At 32.9% G+C, this 21,803-nt stretch overlaps 3 protein-coding genes and 1 long non-coding RNA gene across 6 annotated transcripts; 1 reads left to right on the top strand and 3 right to left on the bottom strand.

Moving 5' to 3' along the window:
* Positions 1–3,480: 3,480 nt before the first annotated feature.
* Positions 3,481–4,712, bottom strand: LOC112790983 (acyl carrier protein 4, chloroplastic). Its single transcript, XM_025833631.1, has 4 exons — positions 4,404–4,712; positions 4,226–4,312; positions 3,987–4,109; positions 3,481–3,877 (listed from the first exon to the last, which is right to left on the bottom strand). The coding sequence occupies exons 1-4, from the start codon at positions 4,479–4,481 to the stop codon at positions 3,743–3,745; spliced, it is 423 nt and encodes a 140-aa protein (XP_025689416.1). The 5' UTR covers positions 4,482–4,712; the 3' UTR covers positions 3,481–3,742.
* A 640-nt stretch (positions 4,713–5,352) lies between these two features.
* Positions 5,353–7,951, top strand: LOC112790982 (mitochondrial phosphate carrier protein 3, mitochondrial). The gene is made up of 6 exons (XM_025833630.3): positions 5,353–5,905; positions 6,349–6,710; positions 6,819–6,862; positions 7,085–7,299; positions 7,403–7,527; positions 7,614–7,951. The coding sequence occupies exons 1-6, from the start codon at positions 5,615–5,617 to the stop codon at positions 7,651–7,653; spliced, it is 1,077 nt and encodes a 358-aa protein (XP_025689415.1). The 5' UTR covers positions 5,353–5,614; the 3' UTR covers positions 7,654–7,951.
* A 254-nt stretch (positions 7,952–8,205) lies between these two features.
* Positions 8,206–12,047, bottom strand: LOC112790981 (uncharacterized). 3 transcript variants are annotated; one of them, XM_025833627.3, is made up of 13 exons: positions 11,746–12,047; positions 11,461–11,571; positions 11,014–11,111; positions 10,630–10,713; positions 10,387–10,517; positions 10,152–10,224; positions 10,023–10,068; positions 9,798–9,907; positions 9,590–9,697; positions 9,447–9,506; positions 9,260–9,321; positions 8,843–9,155; positions 8,206–8,753 (listed from the first exon to the last, which is right to left on the bottom strand). In XM_025833627.3, exons 1-13 carry the CDS (start codon positions 11,894–11,896, stop codon positions 8,544–8,546), a joined length of 1,557 nt encoding a protein of 518 aa, XP_025689412.1. In that variant the 5' UTR covers positions 11,897–12,047; the 3' UTR covers positions 8,206–8,543. The 3 variants fall into 3 exon arrangements, with proteins under 3 accessions (XP_025689412.1, XP_025689414.1, XP_025689413.1); XM_025833629.3 differs by having other exon boundaries at positions 11,486–11,571; positions 11,746–11,960; XM_025833628.3 differs by lacking the exon at positions 11,461–11,571 and having other exon boundaries at positions 11,746–12,038.
* An 8,135-nt stretch (positions 12,048–20,182) lies between these two features.
* LOC112790980 (uncharacterized) lies at positions 20,183–21,236 on the bottom strand. The gene is made up of 2 exons (XR_003197005.3): positions 20,710–21,236; positions 20,183–20,627 (listed from the first exon to the last, which is right to left on the bottom strand). It is a non-coding gene; the product is annotated as an uncharacterized lncRNA (long non-coding RNA).
* Between the last annotated feature and the right edge of the window lie 567 nt (positions 21,237–21,803).

Genomic DNA, 21,803 nt, shown 5'->3' with positions numbered 1-21,803 from the left:
AACTTAATAGAAGAGTACCTTCTATTGGTCAGACATAAAAGTGCAGTTCTTTATCTTGTCAATGCCAAAGTCATCACAAAGAAGGGTAAGAAACCAAGTCCACATGTCCTTAGTTTTTGCTTCAACCACTACATAAGCTTTTGGAAAAATTTGGTCATTGAAGTCCCAACCAATTACTGTGAGAAGTTGCCCTCCATATGGTATCTTGATGAAGTGCCCATCTTGGCAAATAACTAGTCTACATGCCATAAAACTCTTGCATGCATCAAGACATATAAAGTCATTGAAACTTTGGCCTTAAATCCACACCTAGCTTTGGTCTCTTAGAAGCAAACTCAGGTGGTCTCTCCACTTGCAACTTGACTATAGAACCTAAGCTAGACCTCAAAATGCTCCACTTGTCCAATTGCATGGGTCTTATATGTAACGATTGGGCCTGGCCTATCAGATCTATCTTCTTCCACTTGCATTGAAGTTTTAGTACTCCCTAACATTTGGACATCCTCAGCCTCTTGATAGATATATCTAGTTTTGTGAACCACATAAAACTCAACTATATCCTCCCTGACCCCCAATATTGACTATATCTATTGCATCTTTGTCGCTTCGTAGCATCCTTAAGTTTTCTTCTGTACCCTCTTCTTTTGATTTGTACCACATTACTACATTATCTTTCTTTAAATATCCTTGTTTGCTCACTAGCTTGTAAACATCAATCAGGCTCTACTCATCCTCGTTGTGGCAGCCTATAATAGTTGTTTCTCCATCCAATACTTCAAAGACCCTCCTTAAAGTCTAAACCTCTCTTGGTGATAAACTTTGACACTAAAATAACTCATCCTAAACCACATACCCTGTTGCATTAGATAAACATAGTCAGACAACATGAAAAAAATTGTTTGAATAAAAATGTATCTATTAGTCTAGGCAAAATATCACAAAATACTACTAAAGTCTTACATCAGTAAGCCAAGATCGAATCACCAAAAATAAGAAACTTCATGCCCTAACTAACGCAAACAAAGAATATTGTTCTGGGAACACAAAAAATCAAAACACCCTACAATGCAAACAATCTCACACATAGCCATCGTTCTTCGTTGAACTATTGTATAAAAATCCGAAAAAATAATTTTCTTCATACATACCTTCGTAGAACGAAATCAATGCGTGAGAGAGTGAAACCCTAGGCTATCATGCTACACAACCAAAAACGATCCACGAACTACCTTCAATCTGTAATCACTCCCTGCAATCAAGCTCGAAAAAGAGTAAAAAGGGTATGGTTAAGACAACTGGAATGGCAACGATTACGTTGATGTGTTCTGTTTCTTCAAACTTTTGTGTTTGCTATAGTGAATGTTATAATGGGTACGAAGATGCTGTCTTGTCCATGTTAACCTTTGGGCTCACTAACTTAAACTCCACATGTGCAACTGTGTTAACAAAGTGTTTGCCAATTTGACAGAAGAACAATATTAATTTGATTTAAAAACGTTAGAGACAATTTTGGAACTTATTCTAAATGTTGTGAAAAAAATGATACTTTACTCTTTTTTTAAAATTGGATATTGAGATGAGTATATAGAAATTAATTAAAAAAGTACAAAAACTTGAGTGTATGATATTAAATTGGTTAAGTAAAAAAATATTAGTAAGTGAAAAAATTAAAATATAAATATCGTAAAAAATAAGAAGAATGTTAGATGGCCATTATAATTTATTGTTTTGGCCATCGGTTAATCATTAATGTTTAAAAGTATGAGATAAAGTATGTTGTTGGATTACAAAAATAAAGAAATTAGACTAAAAAAAATTGAATTAATGACTAAATAATGACAAAAAACAATAAATTCTGATAGTTCCTAACATTTCTCTAAAACTAATACATATAAAGTCATTAAATCACATAATATTTTTTATTTCTTTTAGGGAAAAGGACACATGGGTCCTGATTTTTTAAGTTTTTGACAAATATATCCCTGACAAAATTTAAATACAAAAAAATTCCTGACTTTAATAAACGGAAGACAATTTAATCCTTCTGTCCATTTGTCTCTCATACACCAAACGAAACTAGCTGACGTGGTTAAAACGGTGTCCAGGTATCCTTTACGGTGCCACGTTGGAAGGGGGTTAAAGTTCGAAAGACAAATAGGTCCCTGCTGATAAAAATGACTTCGTTTGAGGGCAGTAGCCTGAGACAAGCTTCACAGATATCCATCGAGTTCTTAGCATCAGGCTTCAAGAGACGATCCTTCACCATCTATACACACCCCACATCAACCACGTACATGCATGCATACATACATACAACATATAGCAAGCTTTCCGTTATCACTGCCAGTGGTGATCTCAGCCCTAAGCAAATCATCGGTAGCAACGTGCACTAAACCGTACTTCACAAATCACATACGAGTAATGAGTAAGTGAAGCGTTGAAGGAAGAAAGGGATTGATAATAATCATAATAAAGAGGGAAAGGGAACGAACCAACCTTGTGTTTGATAAGCTCGCATTGAGTGCCTTTTTCGAAAGCAGGAGCACCCGAAATCATAACCTGAAGAGGCTCGTAATCACACTCAGGATGTGCATCGATTCCAAGTGCAGCCACAATTTGAAAATCAAAGTCAATTACAGGATCAGCTAATGAAAAGGAAGATAGAAATTGAAATAGTGAGAATAGAATGATACCACGGAACTTGAATTGGAATTAGGAGAAGTGAAAAGGAACGAAGAAGAGGCATAGGCGGCGGCTCCGCAACGGAGAATGAGGGCTCAAGAAGAAGGATGACGACGAAGAGTTGAATTAGAAGAAGGCCAGCAGTTGGGAAATGAAGAATAATAATAATAATAATAAGAAAGAGTAAGTGATTTGGAATTAGTGAAGCTGATGGTGATGGATGGAGTGGCCAGGGACGCCACTGCCACCATGTTGACGCTCATGGCTTCGATTCCAATTATCCCTATTTGAAAACGACGTCGTTTTCATCAGTAGGGACTTATTTGTCTTTTGAGTTTTATCCTCCTTCTAGCGTGGCACCGTAACGGACACCTGGACACTATTTCAACCACGTCAGTCAATTCTGTTTGGTGTATAAGAGGCAAATGAACGGAAAGATTTAATTGTTCTCCATTTGTTAAAGTTGGAAATTTTTTTATATTTAAATTTTATCAGAAATGTATTTGTCAAAAACTTAAAAAGTTAGAGACCTATATGTCCTTTTTCTTTTCTTTTAACAAATATTTCATACATAGATATAGTTTTTTAAAATTTTGGAAGGAACAAAGCCATTTCACCCCTTTTATATCCGTCCACACTTAGCATGGTTGTATTTTCTAAAGCACCATAGCCACAATAGACGCTATTGTATACACGTGATTAGCCAGTACTTTATTCTGATATGGTAAGTCCTACAACAGAACAAACATGGCGTATGATACCATCCTGCAAAAGCTAATACCAAGGTTGAAATCTCACTTTCTGGAATCAAATCAACATGCAATAATTTCTGAAGCTTGACGGCAAAAACAGACATATTCGGAGAGTCTTACAACAGATAGTAAGTTCAAACGTCAAATAAAGCTCACAATGGAAAAATAAAAATACTAATTATCCACCTAAAGAACATGTCTAATCCAAAATTCAATTAACCTCGTTCAGTTACACTTGTGCTCTCAAGAAATGCTTTTTTTGTGTGTTTTTTTTGGCAATGGATATAATTGAGCTTGTGGGCACACAACTAGCTAGGGGGAGTTTTGTTTTGAAGGAGTTTGTCTATCAAATCAGCAGCTTCTTTGATACAAGTGATGTTTTCAGAGCTCTGCTCCTCAACGCTAATTCCAAACTCTTCCTCCAAACCCATCACTATTTCCACCTGCATCAATGAATGCATATATTAAAAACAAACACCTTTACTGAATTATGAAAAATAAATTATGAAAGATATATAATATATAGTATTTATTTGAATATTAAGTACATACAGTGTCAAGGGAGTCAGCACCAAGTGCTGTGAAGGTGGTTTCAGGGGTAAGTTGAGATTCCGGAGGCAGAGCAAGCTGTTTCCTCACTATCTCGCACACTTTGTCAACTGTCTCAGGCTGTGCCTGCGTCATATCATTTGTAACAAACAAATAACTAACTAAATTAAATGAGTTTCAGTTCCAAACAGGGGAATGTAACTAACCAGCTAACTAAATAAATAAATAAATAACAAACTAACCGCACAGATGCGGAAGCGAGAGGATCTTAAAGAAGGAAAGCTCCTCCTGCTCCATCCCACAGAAACTGCCCCAAATCTTGAACTAGCCTACAAGTTTTACCAATATATAAAAAACATAACATGTTCAGAATAAACAAAGCTGTTAAATTAATATGAATAAACAAGATGTATATAGAACCTGGAGAGTAGTCTTGCTAGACAAACTGAGAGATTGTGCGAACCTAAGAGAAGTGGCTGAAACTGATGATGAGGCCATTGAATAATAAGAATAAGAAGAGATAGGGACTGAAGGGTGTATTATCAGCTGGATGGAAAGGAAAAAAGCATGTCACCGGAAGAACAATACGGAATAGGGTATTGGCTAGCTACTTGGGTAAAATCATAAATGGGAATGAAAGAAGTGGTGCATAACACTCTATCCAAAATTACGTGGCACTTATCACTTAACTCATTTGGCAGTTTTCGGCTATTCATCATCGTCACGCTCAGTGAATAATGCTGCGCAGTATTTCCTATTTTAGCAACTTTTATAATTTTCATTTTTTCTTTAAATAATTAAAAAAAAGAAACGTAGACATGGAGTTGCTTACATCCATTTTAGTATTTTTTTAATTGCTTATTTCAAAAAAAAAATACACATTATTATTTAATTTGAGAATTCATCTAAATAGACACATACACAGACATGTTTGTTCTTTTTCAAATAAATAAAAGAAAGAAAACTTGATACAAGTTTAGTCTGTTGTACTAATATATTAAGATGTGATTAAAATTTGCATAGCTATCATATATTATAACCTCTACTTATATACGTGATTTTCATAAAATGTATCTATGTACAGAAGTCTTTTTTAAAGTTACATAATTGTTTAATTTATCGTATGCTGAATTTTTTTATCAATAATTAAATATCCTTTTTCATAAAAACTCTAATATCAAATAGAAAGAGATATAAATAATTATATTCTTACAATTAAAATTAAAATTTTAATTCAGATCATGTAAAAAGATATACTACAAAAAGAAAAAGAAAAAGTTAAAAATTGGCTACTTTAACATTATGGATATTGAAGCATGCAGTTTTGTGCTTCTGGTGAGTTAATAGGTATGTGGGTGTAGTGAAAGGCGTAACATGAAAAATGCAGGAGATTACAAAGTCAAAGAAGAGCGCGGAAACAAAGGACTCGTTGGTTCACATAACTCCATGGTTGTTCATGCCTCTCCTTACCACAAACCCTCCAAGTTTCTCGCCCCTTCTCTCAAAACTAAACACACTTTCTACTTTTGTTTTCCCCTTTCTCTTTTTACTTCTTCACCCTGGCAAAAAACTACCTACACACATAAACACAAACAAGAAAAGAATAATATACTTCTTGTGAATTCTCGATAATGGCTCCCTCTGACCAACCTCGCTACTCTCTTATCCCTTCCTTCCTTTACTCACCAAAAACATTGCTCAACAATGTGTCCTCGCATTATTCTTCATCATCATCACCACCTCCATTCTCAGGCTCAGAGGGTAGGAATAGTAATAATAATTTTATGATCCCTGCACCAAAAGAGAGTATTCCATTGTATTCTCCTGCTTACTACGCCGCATGCAGCTTTGGTGGCGTCTTCAGCTGTGGTCTCACTCACATGACCGTCACTCCTCTCGATCTCGTCAAGTGCAACATGCAGGTCCTCTATAATGCTTTTCTCTTCTGCATTGGTTCATAATTTGATCCAAAACCTATTGCATATTCAAAGTCATCATCATACATGAGATTTAAGTAATTATCCAAATTGTCTTTAATATTGAACATTTAGTATAGGTTTCAAAACAAAACAGTCATCACGTTTATCTCCAATTTGATCCATTTAATCGGAATAACTATTTTGAAAATTTTAAAACTTTTTATGGACTGTTTTGATATTTTTTAAACTTTTCAGAAATTGTTTTGTATTTCACTGTTTTGAACTTCACTTTTTTAATGAAATTGGAGGTGGGTATATTGTCTAAGAAAGATAAACATTGGAAACTATTTTGTATATTTTGAAATTTGAAGGACTCAAGTATCCGATTTTTAAAATCTTAGAGAATTATTCTATAAATTTTTAGGAGTAATTAACATGTATTTCAGATTGACCCAGTAAAGTACAAGAACATATCATCAGGATTCGGAGTTCTGATGAAGGAGCAAGGAATGAGAGGGTTCTTCAGGGGTTGGGTCCCAACACTGCTTGGGTACAGTGCTCAGGGAGCATGCAAGTTTGGATTCTATGAATTCTTCAAGAAATACTACTCAGATCTTGCAGGCCCAGAGAATGCAGCCAAGTACAAAACCTTCATATTTCTAGCAGGATCAGCCTCTGCTGAAGTCATTGCTGATATTGCACTGTGCCCCATGGAGGCTGTCAAAGTTCGTGTGCAAACCCAACCTGGATTTGCGAGAGGTTTGTCAGATGGATTACCCAAGTTCATTAAGGCTGAGGGTGCTGGAGGGTATACATACTTTTCTTTGCTCTTGGTTGGGATCTATCATTTCATTACTTAGTATTTTGTTGGGATTTGAAGCTTCAAATTTGTTAAGGATTTGGATTTGATGTGCAGGTTGTATAAAGGACTTGTTCCACTCTGGGGCCGCCAGATTCCATGTAAGTTTGCACACACTTCATCCAAATAACAGAATTGCAGCATGATTAACTTGGTTTCCCATTGAACTCCTTTCTTTGCTCTTTAATAATGAACTAGTAATTAAAATTTGTTGTAATTAATAATCTGTCAAAATTAATGTCACCTTGTACTAGAGTGAATGCAAATAAAAGAATATCGTTGCATTATGCAATATTAAAGGGTATGTACGTGATTCATGACAGACACAATGATGAAATTTGCTTCGTTTGAGACTGTTGTGGAGATGCTGTACAAGAATGTCGTCCCAACACCGAAAGATCAGTGCAGCAAAGGATTGCAGCTTGGAGTGAGTTTTGCAGCTGGATACATTGCTGGCGTGCTCTGTGCTATTGTCTCACACCCTGCAGACAATCTTGTTTCCTTCCTGAACAATGCCAAGGGAGCCACTGTTGGTGATGTAAGTGCAGAAAAGTGCACACCAAATCTGCCACCTTTACATATCCCATAAATGTTCACGTTTTAGACGTTCAAATAAATAACTCCGATACTGGATGTTGCAGGCTGTGAAGAAGATAGGGCTAGTTGGTCTTTTCACACGTGGACTTCCTCTTCGTATAGTTATGATTGGAACACTAACAGGAGCTCAGTGGGGACTCTATGATTCCTTCAAAGTATTTGTAGGGCTGTAAGTAACCTCAACCTGTCTCCTCGCTACTAATATGTTCTCTAGTTTTGTTCACATGTTCTTTGCTTGCTGTTTTGGTATTTCAGGCCTACCACTGGTGGAGGTGCACCTAAAGCTGCCAAGTAGGACGTCACACCATTGCGGAATAGAGACTATTTTTGACAGAGAAATAATGTGTCAGGGTGCTATGCCAGTGCTGCTGCTTCTTGTCTTGTTGCCTGCTTTATTACAGCACCACAACTATACTTCATCACTAAGATGAATGTTTAAGATTTTGTACTTCATTTATTTCGGATTTGATTTTGTTAGCTCAGTTGTTTATGGTGTAATACAATATAGTTTGCCTTCTGGGTTGTTGTTGGCTTAGTCCTTTCCCACTTTTATCACATCAAATACATATGGAAAAATTTTTGGAGTCAGACAAATGACAAATCTTTAGTGTTTCATTCAGTGTCTGCCATGTAAACTACGTCTCTCATCTTGCACCCGATTCAACTGAAAATCTCTTGTATATAATCACACAGCAAAATGCCATCCACCTTTTTCAAATTATTGCTTGCATTATGCGGTTCTTTACATTGATAAAGGCTGTTATCAGTGTTCTGTACTTGATTTTGAATTTGATTCCAGAATAAAGGAATTCAATAATTGGCTGTATGAGATTGCTACATCTACAGATTCAGCAAACTGTAAGCTTGATATTGATGGAATGAAAGAATTATTCTATAACAAAACAAAAAACACTTGCTCGGTGGAAAAACTTTCCCCCATTCATCCGCTGCCTACATAACCTATGAGGTAGGTACATACACTAAATCTCGGGGCAACCCCATATCCCCAAATAAAGAACAAAAATTATCACTGCTTCATCGCAAAAGAAGTTGATGACGGCTAGCTAGTACCACTTTTGCTGCAGTTTGGGGGCCGGACTATTTGATGCCTACACCAGAATCAATTTCCTCAAATTTCTATTTTCACTTCAAACTACCCTCTTCCTGTGAAATCCAGTTGATCTTTTACGAATTCTCTTTATCTAGGCGCAGCGGATATATGGTATCAAATACAATCCTCGCAAACACATGCCGTATTTCTTCCAGCTCACCTTGAACTAAAGATCCATAATCAATTTTCCTGCCTTGCTTTGACAAAAATTTCTTACAAGAATTTACTTTGACGCAGTCAAAAATGCTGAGAGCCTTTAGGTACATTCCTAATGGGATGAACACCTGTCAAATTGTCAAAGGTCAGTCTTCAAAGTAACTACTGTTAAGTGTTAAGAAGTACATATATCAATCGAAGTCAAGAGTATGCGCACCAAATCTGAATGAGGGGCTTGAGGATAGTCGGCCATAGCCTGAGATACCAAATACCTAGTTGTCATCTGTGAGAGTGTCCCTTTAACAGAGTCAGCAAGATCCAGAATCTCTTCTTCCAAATCCTCTGCATCTAGACCTGAAGGATCTAATAACTCAGGAAACCTGGCATTGTGTTGTTTGTTGATCCTCCTAGCTATGTCTACTGCTTCCAATAAATTTCCACCATTATGAACTGCAAGGCTAAATGCAGCAACCACCGAGGCTTCCCTTGGTTGATCACTCAATGTTTTATGAAATGCTAGGATGCCAACCCTGAAAGCTTAGATTCCTAGTGAGACTTGCTTATTTTGTGAACCCTTGCATATATCACTAACGAATTAAACATGAAACAGGCTTTGTTGTCATGTAGACCTTACCATAAGCTACTGTGACATGGACGGTTGGGTGCCAATAGCTTATCCAAATTATAGAATAATGACTGCAGATGAAATTCCAAGTGAATGTGGTGATAAAATTTTATACATTTAATTAATATGGAAGTAACAAATAGCACTATTCTCAGATTATCAAAGCTATATCCAAATTGGAATGAATATTTGTTACCAAAAGCATATTAGTTCTTTTGTCCCGTCTCCGAAATCCATGACGAACAAAGTAAGCAGCCTGTAACGTCAATATCAGTTTGAGCTAACATTTGGCAACTGAAATTTAGAAATTAACATGCATAATCATCATGTACGGTGTACCTGAAAGGGGAGTAGTATATCTAAAAGGCCAAACTTCCATAATAATCTCAAAGAAGCTTCACCGGATCCATAAGCAAGCATATAATTCATTTCCATCAGGAGCCTACCCTAAAACAATTAAGGAGGGCAACTCACGCAGGATATTCTCATGGATGCCTAATAATTTTTTAGTATAATAGACAAAGGAGGAGGGGAGATTTTTAAACACCTTATCAAGCCGTAATACTGATGAAGAAAGATTTTTAACAGAATGAGCTGTTTCACTTGAAATACTGAATCCTAAGCGAGCCGCAATTCTAATTGCACGTAAAATACGAGCTGCATAATATACTCACCATTCAGAGAAGCAGCAGGGAGTCTGAAAGAAGTTTAAACAATCTAAACTACAGGAAAGGTTATTTTTAACCTTATACATTGCTATACAAAAACTCACCACAATCCTCCTGAAATGAAGAAGCTGCAGGAACAACAGTTCGCACCTATTCAAATTAACTAAATTAATCGCTAATGGTGGTAGAAAATAATAATATGAAACTATAACCACCAAGAGATACATGCACACTTTAGCCTTTTCAATATCTTCCATTCCTCCCATGTAATCATATACAATTCCTGCATACGGATCAAACATCAACCTGGAAGAGCGTGAATTTCATTAACATCACAAAGAGCTGCAGAAAATGAGGTGAATTCCAAATTGTAAACAATGTTGAGATGTCAGAGAAAAAAGCAGCTCAATGCATATTAAAAAGGAAATAATTTTTCTGTTCTCTAAATTGCAAGGATAGATACACTACCCATTAATTGTAAAGTCGCGTTTCAAACAATTCCTCCAACGAAGATAGTCCTTCTTATCACAGCCACTAGGTGCCTCGATGTCATGATGAAAGTGATTTGACTTCCTTGTAGCAGTATTGAAACTCGAAACCTAATTGAAAATTATGACAATGTTATCTTTAAAAGTAGACATAAAGTGAAGGCATGCTTGATAGAGAAAAATTAAGCAATCACTACACTAAAGATAGTTCTGCCAGACAAACCTCGACAATGGTACCATCCATATGAACATGACATATGGGAAACTTTTTACCAACTATCTCACACCATGTAAATGTTCTCAACACCTACAAATTAAATCATGATTAATACAAAAAGTTAAGATTCAAATATGCAAATACAAGCCCAAACATTAATAGAGGGCATTACAAGTGTGCTTCGTTTCCTATTTTCATTATATTTGATATATTTCATTTGATAATTACAAAGATGTTCAAATTCTTCAATTTTTCTTTTGCTTTCAAAGTTTTATAAGGAAAGTTGTGATAACTACTAAGTCTTGTTTTCACAATTTCCTTCACAATATATTGATAACAGGAAATAAAATCAAAACCTGCAAAATAAAAGTACAAGAGAAAGGTCATAACCTCTTTAAGATCAGCTGAAGTAATAATATCAAAGTCCTTAGGTATTTGCTTTAGTATAAGATCCCGGACACAACCTCCAACAAGATATACATCATACCCTACATGGTGAAGAAAAGGGTCAACAACTATGCAGTTCCCTCTCTAAACTTGGAAACATAAACCTAGAAATCTCAGAATCTTGTGCACAAGTGATGTTCGAGGGTAAAAGATTGTTATTTGCAGGTCTAAACTTAGTTAGTAGTTACAAAAGCTATAGGAGAGCCCCAAATTCTCTTGCAAGACTAAGACTACAAACCAAATGATGAGGCTCATGAAAAAATTCACAATTTACTATGTGAAAGAAGGTGCCATAAATGTTTTATTCAATAACAATGAAGAAACACAATATAAAGGAAATCATGCTCTTTCATTCATCCACACAAAGGAAGTTAGAAGAGCAATATGTACGCTTCTCATTAAGCACTTTCAAAACCTCCTTGATAGGGCCTGCTATCATCGAAAACCGAAGTCCAAGCTCCTTGGAACTCAATTTCTTCCATGCTGGGATCTTCGTATCCCCTTCACCAATTCAACAAACCATAAAAGAAAAAGCGGTCTCAGAATCACCGCCAACATCAATTAAACAGCACAGGAACTCCAATTGAACATTTAGAGAGGAAGAAATTATCAAAGACTAAATATTAAATAAAAAAAATCAAAATTTGAACAAGAATACTAAGAGTGTTGACTTGCCTGGTCGAGGAACTGGGGATGGGGTGCTACATGCCTCTGCGTCAACGAGAGCTAGGGATTTTGGGACAACCTTACGGATGCACTGGAAGGGAGTGGGGCGAAGAATGTAAAGGTTGGATCTGGAGGCGAATTTCAAGGTAGCAATGGCCATGGAAATGATGAAGAGGGATGCCACAGTAGCAACACCATGTGCCAAGCCTTCTTTCAATTACGATCCATTGTTGTTGATAGGGTTTTAGGGTTTAACGATATCCTTTTTTTTTTTATGGAGGGTTTAAGGATATCTTTTAAGAGCCTTTCGTAAGGTAAAAGGGGAAATACACAATAGTATAGTAGGTTTTTTCATTAAAATAAAATAAAAAAATTTATTATTTTCTAAAACTTTATTTTTCTTAAATACGATTGTTTATAGAGTGTCTACTTCCGGTGATTTCACTATAAATTCTAAAAAAATGTCTAACTTAAATTCTTAAGCCAAATTTTTACCGGACTTAGTCGAACCGACAACTTATAAGTAAGTATAAAAAGACGATGTTATTTGAGTTATAATTTGTTAGCAGATAAAAAATGATTTTAGTATAATATTTTTTAGTTATTGAATTTTTTTAAATATTTCTAAATACAATGTTTAGTATTTATATGAAATTTTGATTGCGTAATGATGATATTTTAAATTTTTCATTAGCATTTCTATTATTGATTAATATGTTGTTTTTTTATGGGTGTTTGTTGGGATGTCTTTAGAGTTTTTTTTATAACCTATTTATTGGTATTAGATTTTCATAATTTAATATTAATACTTGTTTGATTTGTTTTAAGGATAGTTCTATTCTAGCATTATTTTTTAAAATAAATATCTTAATCACAACAACTTTTTTATTTTTTTAAATTATAATAATTTAACTTGATTTTATATTATTTTTCTGTGTGTAGAGTGTATATATTGTAGTATTTTTTTTATCTTTTCTCTGAGTATATTTGATTTTTATGAAAATAAAATTTGAATAATAAAACACACTCCTTATAAATATCCACAATACCAACGTATTTTCTTTTATTTTGTTGCAATTAAGTTTATTACTTTTATTGTCAATCAAAATAATAGTGTAAGAGTAATTTATCGTTTTATCTAGTAAATTATTTTGAAATATATTGGAGTTCTTTCATTTACTAACAGTGTGAATGTTTTCCATAATGCGGTATGCATTGAGGAAAAGATGAATGCTAGCTAGCTCATTCTTTCTACCTTGTGGCAATTAGAGTTTGCTACTTTTATTTTCAATTAAAATAATAGTATAAGAGTAATTTATTTCATCTAGTAAAATCATTTCTTTCAAGATATATTAGAGCTTTTTGGTCGGCAAAAATGAACGTCTCCCATAAACGCACGCACAAACTTTGAGAATCTAATTATCACATTTTTTGGTGAGGTTTTTATGAACTGTGTCTTTGTATTAAAACTTTTAATTTGTTAAGATGAGAGTTAGTAGAATAAACCTAATGTTTATATAGGTATATATGCATAAGTAAAGTAATTAATATTTTATAGGAATAGTATCTTTGTAAAATTAAAATTTAGTTTTTTTTATCAGTTTTAATTCTATTTTTAATTATATCTAAAGTCAATATTATAATTCATAATGATAATATTAATTATTAATTTGAGATTTAATTATTCGATTAGTCTCTATAATTTCACTAAATTTACAATTAGGTTTATATATTTTTTTTCTTTTAATTGAGTCTTTATATTACTTTTAATTTTATAATTAGGTTATTTCTATGTCAAAAATATTAAATTAATAAATTATTCTTCTCAAAAAATATGTTATCAAAGATTTAGTTAAATTCAAATTTTATGGGTAACTTCAATTTGTGAAAAAATATTTCGTTAATTCTAATTTTTTTATACTAACAAAGATCTAACTAAAAAATTAAAATTAATATAAGAGTCCAATTAAAAAAAATATAAAAATGTAATTATAAATTTAGTAAAATAATAAAAACCAACAGAATAATTAAATCATAATATTAGAAATAAATAATAAATTTTTATTCATTCGTATGTTTAATTTGTAATAAAAACACTTGAATTATAATTATTATGTGTAAAGCCCATGTGAAATGAAAATAAAATGGGTATAGAGTCATTCAAATAGATAACTAATAAGGTAATTGTATCGATTAGTTACTTAAAATAGAAAGTTAAAAGACTAAACTGTATTAAAATATTCGATTATACTACATATTCATGTAATTTTTCTATTAAAGTTGGCTCAACATTAAAAAAATTCAATCCCATTAAATGAGCATGTATTTACGCATCCAAACTTCCGAAACGTTTAATATTCATTCGCGTCTTTATTATAACACAATGTTCCTTCTAGAGAAGTTTAAATCCATCTCAAAATCTCTCAAACCTCCATCGTATTTTCTACGGAAACTGTTCCTACTCCAAAATCGCGTCAAGCTTTCGAAAGAAAGAAGAAAAAACAAACAAAAACAAGAACAAAAACTCTGCAAAGTATGAGAAAAACTGTCATTATTATGTTCATTTACAAAACTCGCGTTTCTCCTAGTTCGATTTAAGGTTTAGTGGATTGAGTTGCTTCGTTTAGTAGATCGACTTATTCTGAATCCATTTTTATTGCGTAACTAGGGCATATGAATAGAAAATGTATTGTTATTTTCTTTCTGTGATATATTGATCGGTTCATTGGTGTTGGTCAATTTGATTCACTTGATTGATGTAATATCGGTCTAACCGAAATTAATTGAATAATAAGTTAACTAGGAGTGAATATGGTTGGAAGATTTGGCAATTGGAATTTGATGATTTAAATATGATATTTAGATTCAGTGAATTGATTCGGGCATCTGAAGCAATAAGACTCCCGAAGCTATCTGCTACCCTCTCCAGCCCTTATTATAAATTCACATATAGGGATTTAGATAGTAAATAGGATATACTTTGTTTGACTGGTTGTAATTAACACTATTTTGTTTAACTTGTTTAAAAAAGCAAACACTACTTCTTTGAATGTATATATGTGAATATTAATGTAAATGTTATTGAAAATCTAATGTTAATGTATATATCTGATTTAAGATGGATTAGTCATTGTCCTGTCGGTTTGAGATGTTAATGTATATATCTGTTGGAACTGTCTAGCTGCTGTTTTGTTCCAAGTTCACAGTGAATGAAATCAGAGTATTCATCAAACATTAATAGCCCTAAAAACCCAAATAAACCGAAATTAATACACTAGATGCATCGAAAAAGTTCATATATCACTATTAAAAAAATGTTTCTATTAGTATTCAGTTTCAAAACAGCTTTCTGTATAATGAAGCGAACAAGTTATTAAGGTAAATCAACTGTATAGTACTAAATGAACGGAACATTATCCATTACATAAAATCAAATTCAAAATAGCTTTTTGCATAATGAACCGAACACATTATTAAGGTGAATCAACTATATAGTACTAAATGAACGGAATATTATTCATTATATAAAATCAAATTCAAAACAGCTTTCTGCATAATGAACCGAAGACGTTATTAAGTTGAATCAACTGTATAGTACTAAATGAACGGAACATTATCCATTATATAAAATCATATTCAAAACACCTATGTCTACAATTTAGAGATTATAAATTCAATTCAATTCAATTCAAAACAACTGCGTACATTCAATTCAATTCAATTCAATTTAGCAACTGCATTCTATTCAATTCGATTCAAAAAATAATCCAAACCTTGTCTACTTGATTCGTTTCAGAAGAATAATCCAAATCGCTCTCATTCAACTGATTTAAAGTTGAATTATTCATTGTTTTGATAGAATATTAAAATCTGAAAACGAAGAAGATAAATCGACAAATCGAAGAAGAAAATGAAGAAAAATAGGAAGAAGAAGGACAAGCAGCAGAGAAGAACAACGAGCAAAAGAGAACAAAAAAGAAGAAGAACGAAGAGCAACAGAGATTGTAAATCCAAAAATTACAATGCAAATGATTAACGTTGAATAATGTTTATGTTGAAGAAGAAGTTTACGTTAATAGGAGAGAGAGGGAGGTGCGCGTGTATTTCATGTAACTTAGGAGGAGGGAAGAGGCGCATTAACAAAAAAGTGCTTGGATGACTTGGTTAAATTTTTTATATAAATATAAAGCATTATTGTAAAAAATTATCTTAATCTCTATTTTAATATATTGTAAATAAATATAAAAGTATCTTTATCTTTATATATCTTTATTAAAAAATAAAATATTATATATATATATATATATATAAAAGCATTTATTTATTACTTTTTTATTACCTCTTTTGTTTTTAAGTTATTGTTATAGCTAGCCACCAAAAATATATATATTTGAGTTATTAATTAAGGAAATATATTTTAGAATTAAAAAATATATGGTTTATTAATTCAAAAGGATCAGATATATATATCTATATATATATATATAGTAGGTAATTTTTTTAATTTTAATTAATAGACAATATTTAATTAGATGTTCATGTGTTTATAATATAAACATGATAATATTTTAAAAATTTATTAAGGTCTATTAAAATGTTTAATATCAAAACCAATTGTATAAAAACATCTCCTATCTGATGTTGTCATTATATGATCCATCTTTATTTTTCATCCATAAATGTTAAAATTGATCTAATCAAAATAATAAATCACTTATCAATAATACAATTTGTGAGTCATTAGTCGAACCATTTTAAATTAATTTAAGATATTAAAGTATAATTTAAAATTTTTATTTGTATAATATACTTTTATAAAAAAAAAACAAAATGTACGTCAAAGAACAAGATGACCTAATGATAGTGCAGAAGTAACATCTTTATTATCAGAATATTACGCTTCCGGTTCTGTTAATTTGATAGCTTTTAACTCAAAACTATATCACTGTTTTCTTGAAAAAATCGGAAATACTTTTAAATTTTTACCAATATGTATATACATATATACAAAACTTCTTATACAAGCAACTTATACATATTATATACATACAAATCATACAGCTCTTATTCCTCTTACAAATTATAATGACAAAGGCGAGAAAAAAAATTATGACTAATATATGCACAAACAAAAATAGTACAGCTAAGGATTCAGCAAAAACTTCATCAGCTTCCTCGTCCTTCCTGAAAAGAGAAGTCTGTAGGAGGGTGAAAACATCGTCTTTGCTAGTTCTCAATAGAGGGTTTTAGAATTGTCATAAGAAGATAACTATAAAGAAAAGAATATAGTTCAAAAACAGTAATTTTTCATTCGTCTTATGAATTTTTCAAATATCACAACATTTATTTATCCAAACTTAACATTCACACCATATTTATAAGAGTTCCAAATAAATTACCTTACCATATCATTTCAATACATATCTAGGATAACCTAATCAAACTTAGTAAATCACGATCTCCGGCCCAAATCAAATCAATCACCATCAAAACTCAAAACAGAAATCAATCATAAGCACAAACAAAATACAAGGCAAACGCATTTGACGAAAAATTATAGCAAGTATCACAGTTACCAGTTAAACAAAATTCATCAGATAGGCAAACTAAAGTACTTAAGCACACCCAAACAAAGCAAACAAATACAATATGATGCATGCCTATTCTACTGGTCGTGAGCTCACGTGTCGGTTAAACTGCCAGAACCCGACACATCCGGTAGCTGACCCGAACATTGTCTCTAGGTTGCGCATCTCCACGAGAAACACAAACGAATGAGAGTGCCTTTCCACATCAAAAGAGTGTGCCTTTCCACATTCTCCTAGAGGAATTACGAAGGAGAGTGTTGATGCGTAAGCATCTTTCCCTTATTTTTTGTTTATTTTAAGTTAGAATTTATTGAATTTAAGTACATTTTAGTATTAAAATCCTCCTTGGATGCTACTTTGAGTTGTTTTGGTGTTTTAATTATTTCAGGTGAAATTCGGATCAATTTGCCAGAGTTTTGTGCAAGAAAATAGAAGAATTGGAGCTGTCCACTAGGGCGCTAAACGTCAAGTAGCAACTCAGCGAGATCAGAAGTGTTTGGCCCCCCTTTGGGTGCTAAACGCCAGCTTTGGAGCATCTTGGATCACACTTCACTCTTAGAGTATCTTTAGTTGGATTTAGCTTTTAATTATTATTTTATCTTTTATTTTAGTTATTTTTATTTACAAACAAAATCTTTTAGGTTTAGAATTTATTATTTTATTTTAATTTCAAATCAAATTAAGTTAGATAAAAGAAAAAAGATTCACCATTTGGGAGGATCTTCTCACTTCCGCACTTTCACACTTTTCTGAACCTTAGTTTTCTCTCTGAAGCATGGGCCACTAAATTTCCTTGGTTAAGGTTAGGAGTTCTGTTTATTTCTATCGATTAAGACTATTGTTTTTCTATTTTAATTACTGTATTGATTCAATTTCAAGGATTACTTTGTTCTTCATCTTATGAATCTGGGTAGATCGGAAGAATAACCCTTATTCTATTTGCGTTCTTGTGATTCTTTGAAGAGTTATCTCACTTGAACAACAGTTTAAATTTCTCTTAAATTTCTAATTACTTGAACTAATCAGATACATGACACATATCCTCTTAGCTATGGGTAATTAGGGTTTTTGTGGCCATAAACCAGAATTGAACTTAACCCTCTACTCAAAATTAAGTGACCAAGACATTGGCAGTTAACTAGGTTAGATGAGACTAAATAACTAAGACATTAGGTATGGGTATTCGCGGTGCAGTTTGGATCGATTTTGAGTAAAAAACTCATCCGATCCGAACACTAATTTTACTTGCGGTGCGGTTTGGATTGGATGCTTTAAAAAAAAAAATCTGATCCGATCCGATCCAATTTCAAGCGGTTTGGATTGGATTGGATTTGCAGTTTATAAATTAAAAAAATTAAACACATATAACAAGTCTCAATATCAAGTTTTAAATAATCAACAATGACATAACAAGTCTCAATAATATCTTAAAAAGCCAACAATAACATAACGATAGAAATAAAATTATAGGTTGGTTAAAATAAATAAATAAATAAATGATATTTTGAACATAAAATATTTATTAAATAATAATAATACATGAATAATATAAAAATCTATAAAAAATTAAACATGTTACAAGTATAATTGTAAATATAATAATAAAATAATAATATTATAGCACATTGTGCAATTTGGATTGGATTTGATCGTTTATAAAAAGTATATCCGAAATCTGATCCGATCTAGCGGTTTGTAAAAAATAGAATCCAATCAAATCTGAATTAGTGCGGTTTTAATCGGTTTTCGCTTTGAATTGGATTAGATGAACGGTTTAATTTGGATCGGTTTGAATTTGAACACCCCTAACATTAGGGTTTAGTCTGTTAGGGTTTAGTCACTGACAGATTGCCTTAACTGCTTTCTCTCATATGCTTTACATCATTCTCACTGTTTGCTTTCTTACTCTTGAATTACTTTTTAATGCCTTTTGGAACCCAAAACATCACTTTCTACTTGCCTCACTAAGGAATCCTTCAACTATAGTTGCTCAGTTCATCAATTCTCGTGGGATCGACCCTCACGCACTTGAGGTATTACATGGTACGATCCGGTGCACTTGCCAGTTAGTTTGTGAATTGTAAATTTCGCATCAAGTATCTTTCCACCTTCCCCACATCCATACCATGACAAGAGAGAAAATCCTTCATCCTTAACTTGTCAAATATGTGGGTGAGACAAAAAACCACCGTCCTCACAACATCCATCATAATCTCATTCCATTCACATTCACCATCAAACATAAACGACTCGAAATCAAAATCAAATCATGTAAACTAAAACCAAATCATTTAAACCAAAACTAATTTCAATTCCATTCTTATTTAAAACATTCCCAAGTTTCGTTTCTCTAAATCAAATTCAAATACTTCATCTTCTCTAAAACGTCTCAAAATTTGTCTTCAAATACTCAAAAATTCCTCCATTCTTAAATGCACATTTACATCACTTTATATCTTTCATTAAAATCCTCAACAAATCATTCTTGAATTTATATAAATTCAATAAACTCATTTCCAATCAATCGAATATCCAAAACATAATTCTTCCATCAATAAACCAAAATAAAACCGCCAATTTCTTATAAAAATTTCGGCGGTATTTTTTCTAATAACTTGGACTTTTACCACTCTTCAAGGGTTCTAACCAAACTATTTTCAAATCTCAAATCCTTTCTCCAAAATCAAACAAAATTCAAACTTCCAAATATCAAATCATTTCTAATTCTTCAAATCATTTTCCATAAATCAACAAAATTAATTCCAATATCAAAATATTCACAAATCTCAAATTATTTCCACCAATTTAACAAAATAAATTAATAAATCAAAATTCATGACTCTAACGCAATCAAAAAATCAATATAACCATCAAGCGACTACTTCAATAACAACCAATCAGGCAAGCGATTACACTTATTCAAAGTAACTCAGTTCAGTCCATAAGACTTACGAAAATCATAAACATACATTTTTTTTGCATTAATAACAACTTATAACGATTCTTGGAAGTAAAATGAGTTTAAGAAATTGTCCCTACCTTAAATAGTCGAAACCCGAAAGTTATACAGCGTGTCAAAAATTCTTTCTTCTCGGCCCGCAACAGCAGCAGCCACAACCGCAGCTCATAACGCTTTCGCAACAACAACCGTAACCCCCAAACGTGACATGCAAGCACTGATACTCAACCCAGACTCATGAATAACTGAGAAAATGGAGTAGCAGTAGCTCCGGTGACGACGCAACAGCCTGATGTCAGATGCAACAGCTACTAAACTCAACACGTAAGACTCGGAACGCGACCCTACGTTACCAACATCTCAGAACCTTTAACAACTCAGAATGGACTACTGATTTCAAGAGGTTACAGAAACAAACACGCTTACCAAGACGACAGGGGCTCCAGCGGCGGTTTTCGGCAGCTAGAACGGCGGCGGACATGAATGGTAGCGCTAATGGGACGTGACGGCAAGGAGCATGACAACACGAACAGGCAACGCTCCCTCCATCCCTCTCCTCGCGAGCTCTCTCTCTCCTCCACAGACTCTCTCTCTCTCATCCGCGCTCCTCACCACGGCCACAGCGAACCAATAGCAGCAGCGGCGACGGAGGCAAGGCATGGCGGCACCCAGCGGTTCCTTCCTTCCTCCTCCACGTGACCTTCTCTCCTCTCACATCTCCCTCCTCAGCGACGGCGGCGCTCCTCGCAACTCCATGGATGACGATGATGAAGACTTCGACGGTGAGGGCTTTCCAGTGGCGACAATGGCGGCAACTGGCGCAGCTCCTCCAACTCGCGTCTTCAGCTACAGCTCCCTCTCCTAGTGCGATTCTCTCTTCTCTGCGTGGGGTGGATGTGTTTGCGTTTTTGGAAGAAAAGGGAGAGGGTGTAGCAGCTGAAAGTAATTGAAATGTTAGGGTTAGAGTTTAGGGAAGTGTTTAGTAAATTAGGATTTCTTTTTTAGGACAAATAATAATATAATTAGGATATAGAATAATATTAAAAATTAATTTTAATTCAATAAAATTAACTTTAAAAAAATAAATTTATTCGTAAATTTATAAATTATTTTTAAATAATTACTCTAATTTAAGAATTAGAGATAATAAAAATTAGTTTTTTTAAAATCATAAAATAAAATTTAAAATTTAATTATTTAAATTTAAGTATATAAATTTTTTATTATTAAATTTTTTTCAATCACTAAAGTTAGAAATCAAAAATAAGAAAATACTTAATTAATATAAAAAAATTTAAAAATGTATTATCAAATAAATAAAATAAATTATAAATAATTTATTATTTAATTTTTAAAAATATGAGATCTTGCTGCAAACGCCAGTGTAGCATCATCAAACATCCCCTCAACCGATCAAGTTTTGCTTAGATTTATTAGGTCTTAATTTTTTAGGTAATCAAATTTGATTAGGTTTGACCAGATAATCATTTGAACAATTCAAACAAATAAGACTAATTAAG

The sequence above is a fragment of the Arachis hypogaea genome, chromosome 3 (assembly GCF_003086295.3).
Source record: "Arachis hypogaea cultivar Tifrunner chromosome 3, arahy.Tifrunner.gnm2.J5K5, whole genome shotgun sequence".
Taxonomy (NCBI): domain Eukaryota; kingdom Viridiplantae; phylum Streptophyta; class Magnoliopsida; order Fabales; family Fabaceae; genus Arachis; species Arachis hypogaea.
This window is presented reverse-complemented; position numbering and strand designations above follow the sequence as displayed.

Bases quoted from the DNA above. Each gene is read 5' to 3' on its own strand.
- LOC112790983 (XM_025833631.1), bottom strand. From the start codon at position 4,481: ATGGCCTCATCATCAGTTTCAGCCACTTCTCTTAGGTTCGCACAATCT. The intron at 4,110-4,225 runs GTTAGTTTGTTA...GATATGACGCAG, and splicing joins CTCGCTTCCGCATCTGTGCG to GCACAGCCTGAGACAGTTGA. The intron at 3,878-3,986 runs GTATGTACTTAA...TCATTGATGCAG, and splicing joins GTGCTGACTCCCTTGACACT to GTGGAAATAGTGATGGGTTT.
- LOC112790982 (XM_025833630.3), top strand. From the start codon at position 5,615: ATGGCTCCCTCTGACCAACCTCGCTACTCTCTTATCCCTTCCTTCCTT. The intron at 5,906-6,348 runs GTCCTCTATAAT...CATGTATTTCAG, and splicing joins TCGTCAAGTGCAACATGCAG to ATTGACCCAGTAAAGTACAA. The intron at 6,711-6,818 runs GTATACATACTT...TTTGATGTGCAG, and splicing joins AAGGCTGAGGGTGCTGGAGG to GTTGTATAAAGGACTTGTTC.
- LOC112790981 (XM_025833627.3), bottom strand. From the start codon at position 11,896: ATGGCCATTGCTACCTTGAAATTCGCCTCCAGATCCAACCTTTACATT. The intron at 9,698-9,797 runs GTGTTTAAAAAT...TAATTGTTTTAG, and splicing joins CAGTATTACGGCTTGATAAG to GGTAGGCTCCTGATGGAAAT. The intron at 9,156-9,259 runs GTAAGGTCTACA...CTAAGCTTTCAG, and splicing joins CCATGTCACAGTAGCTTATG to GGTTGGCATCCTAGCATTTC.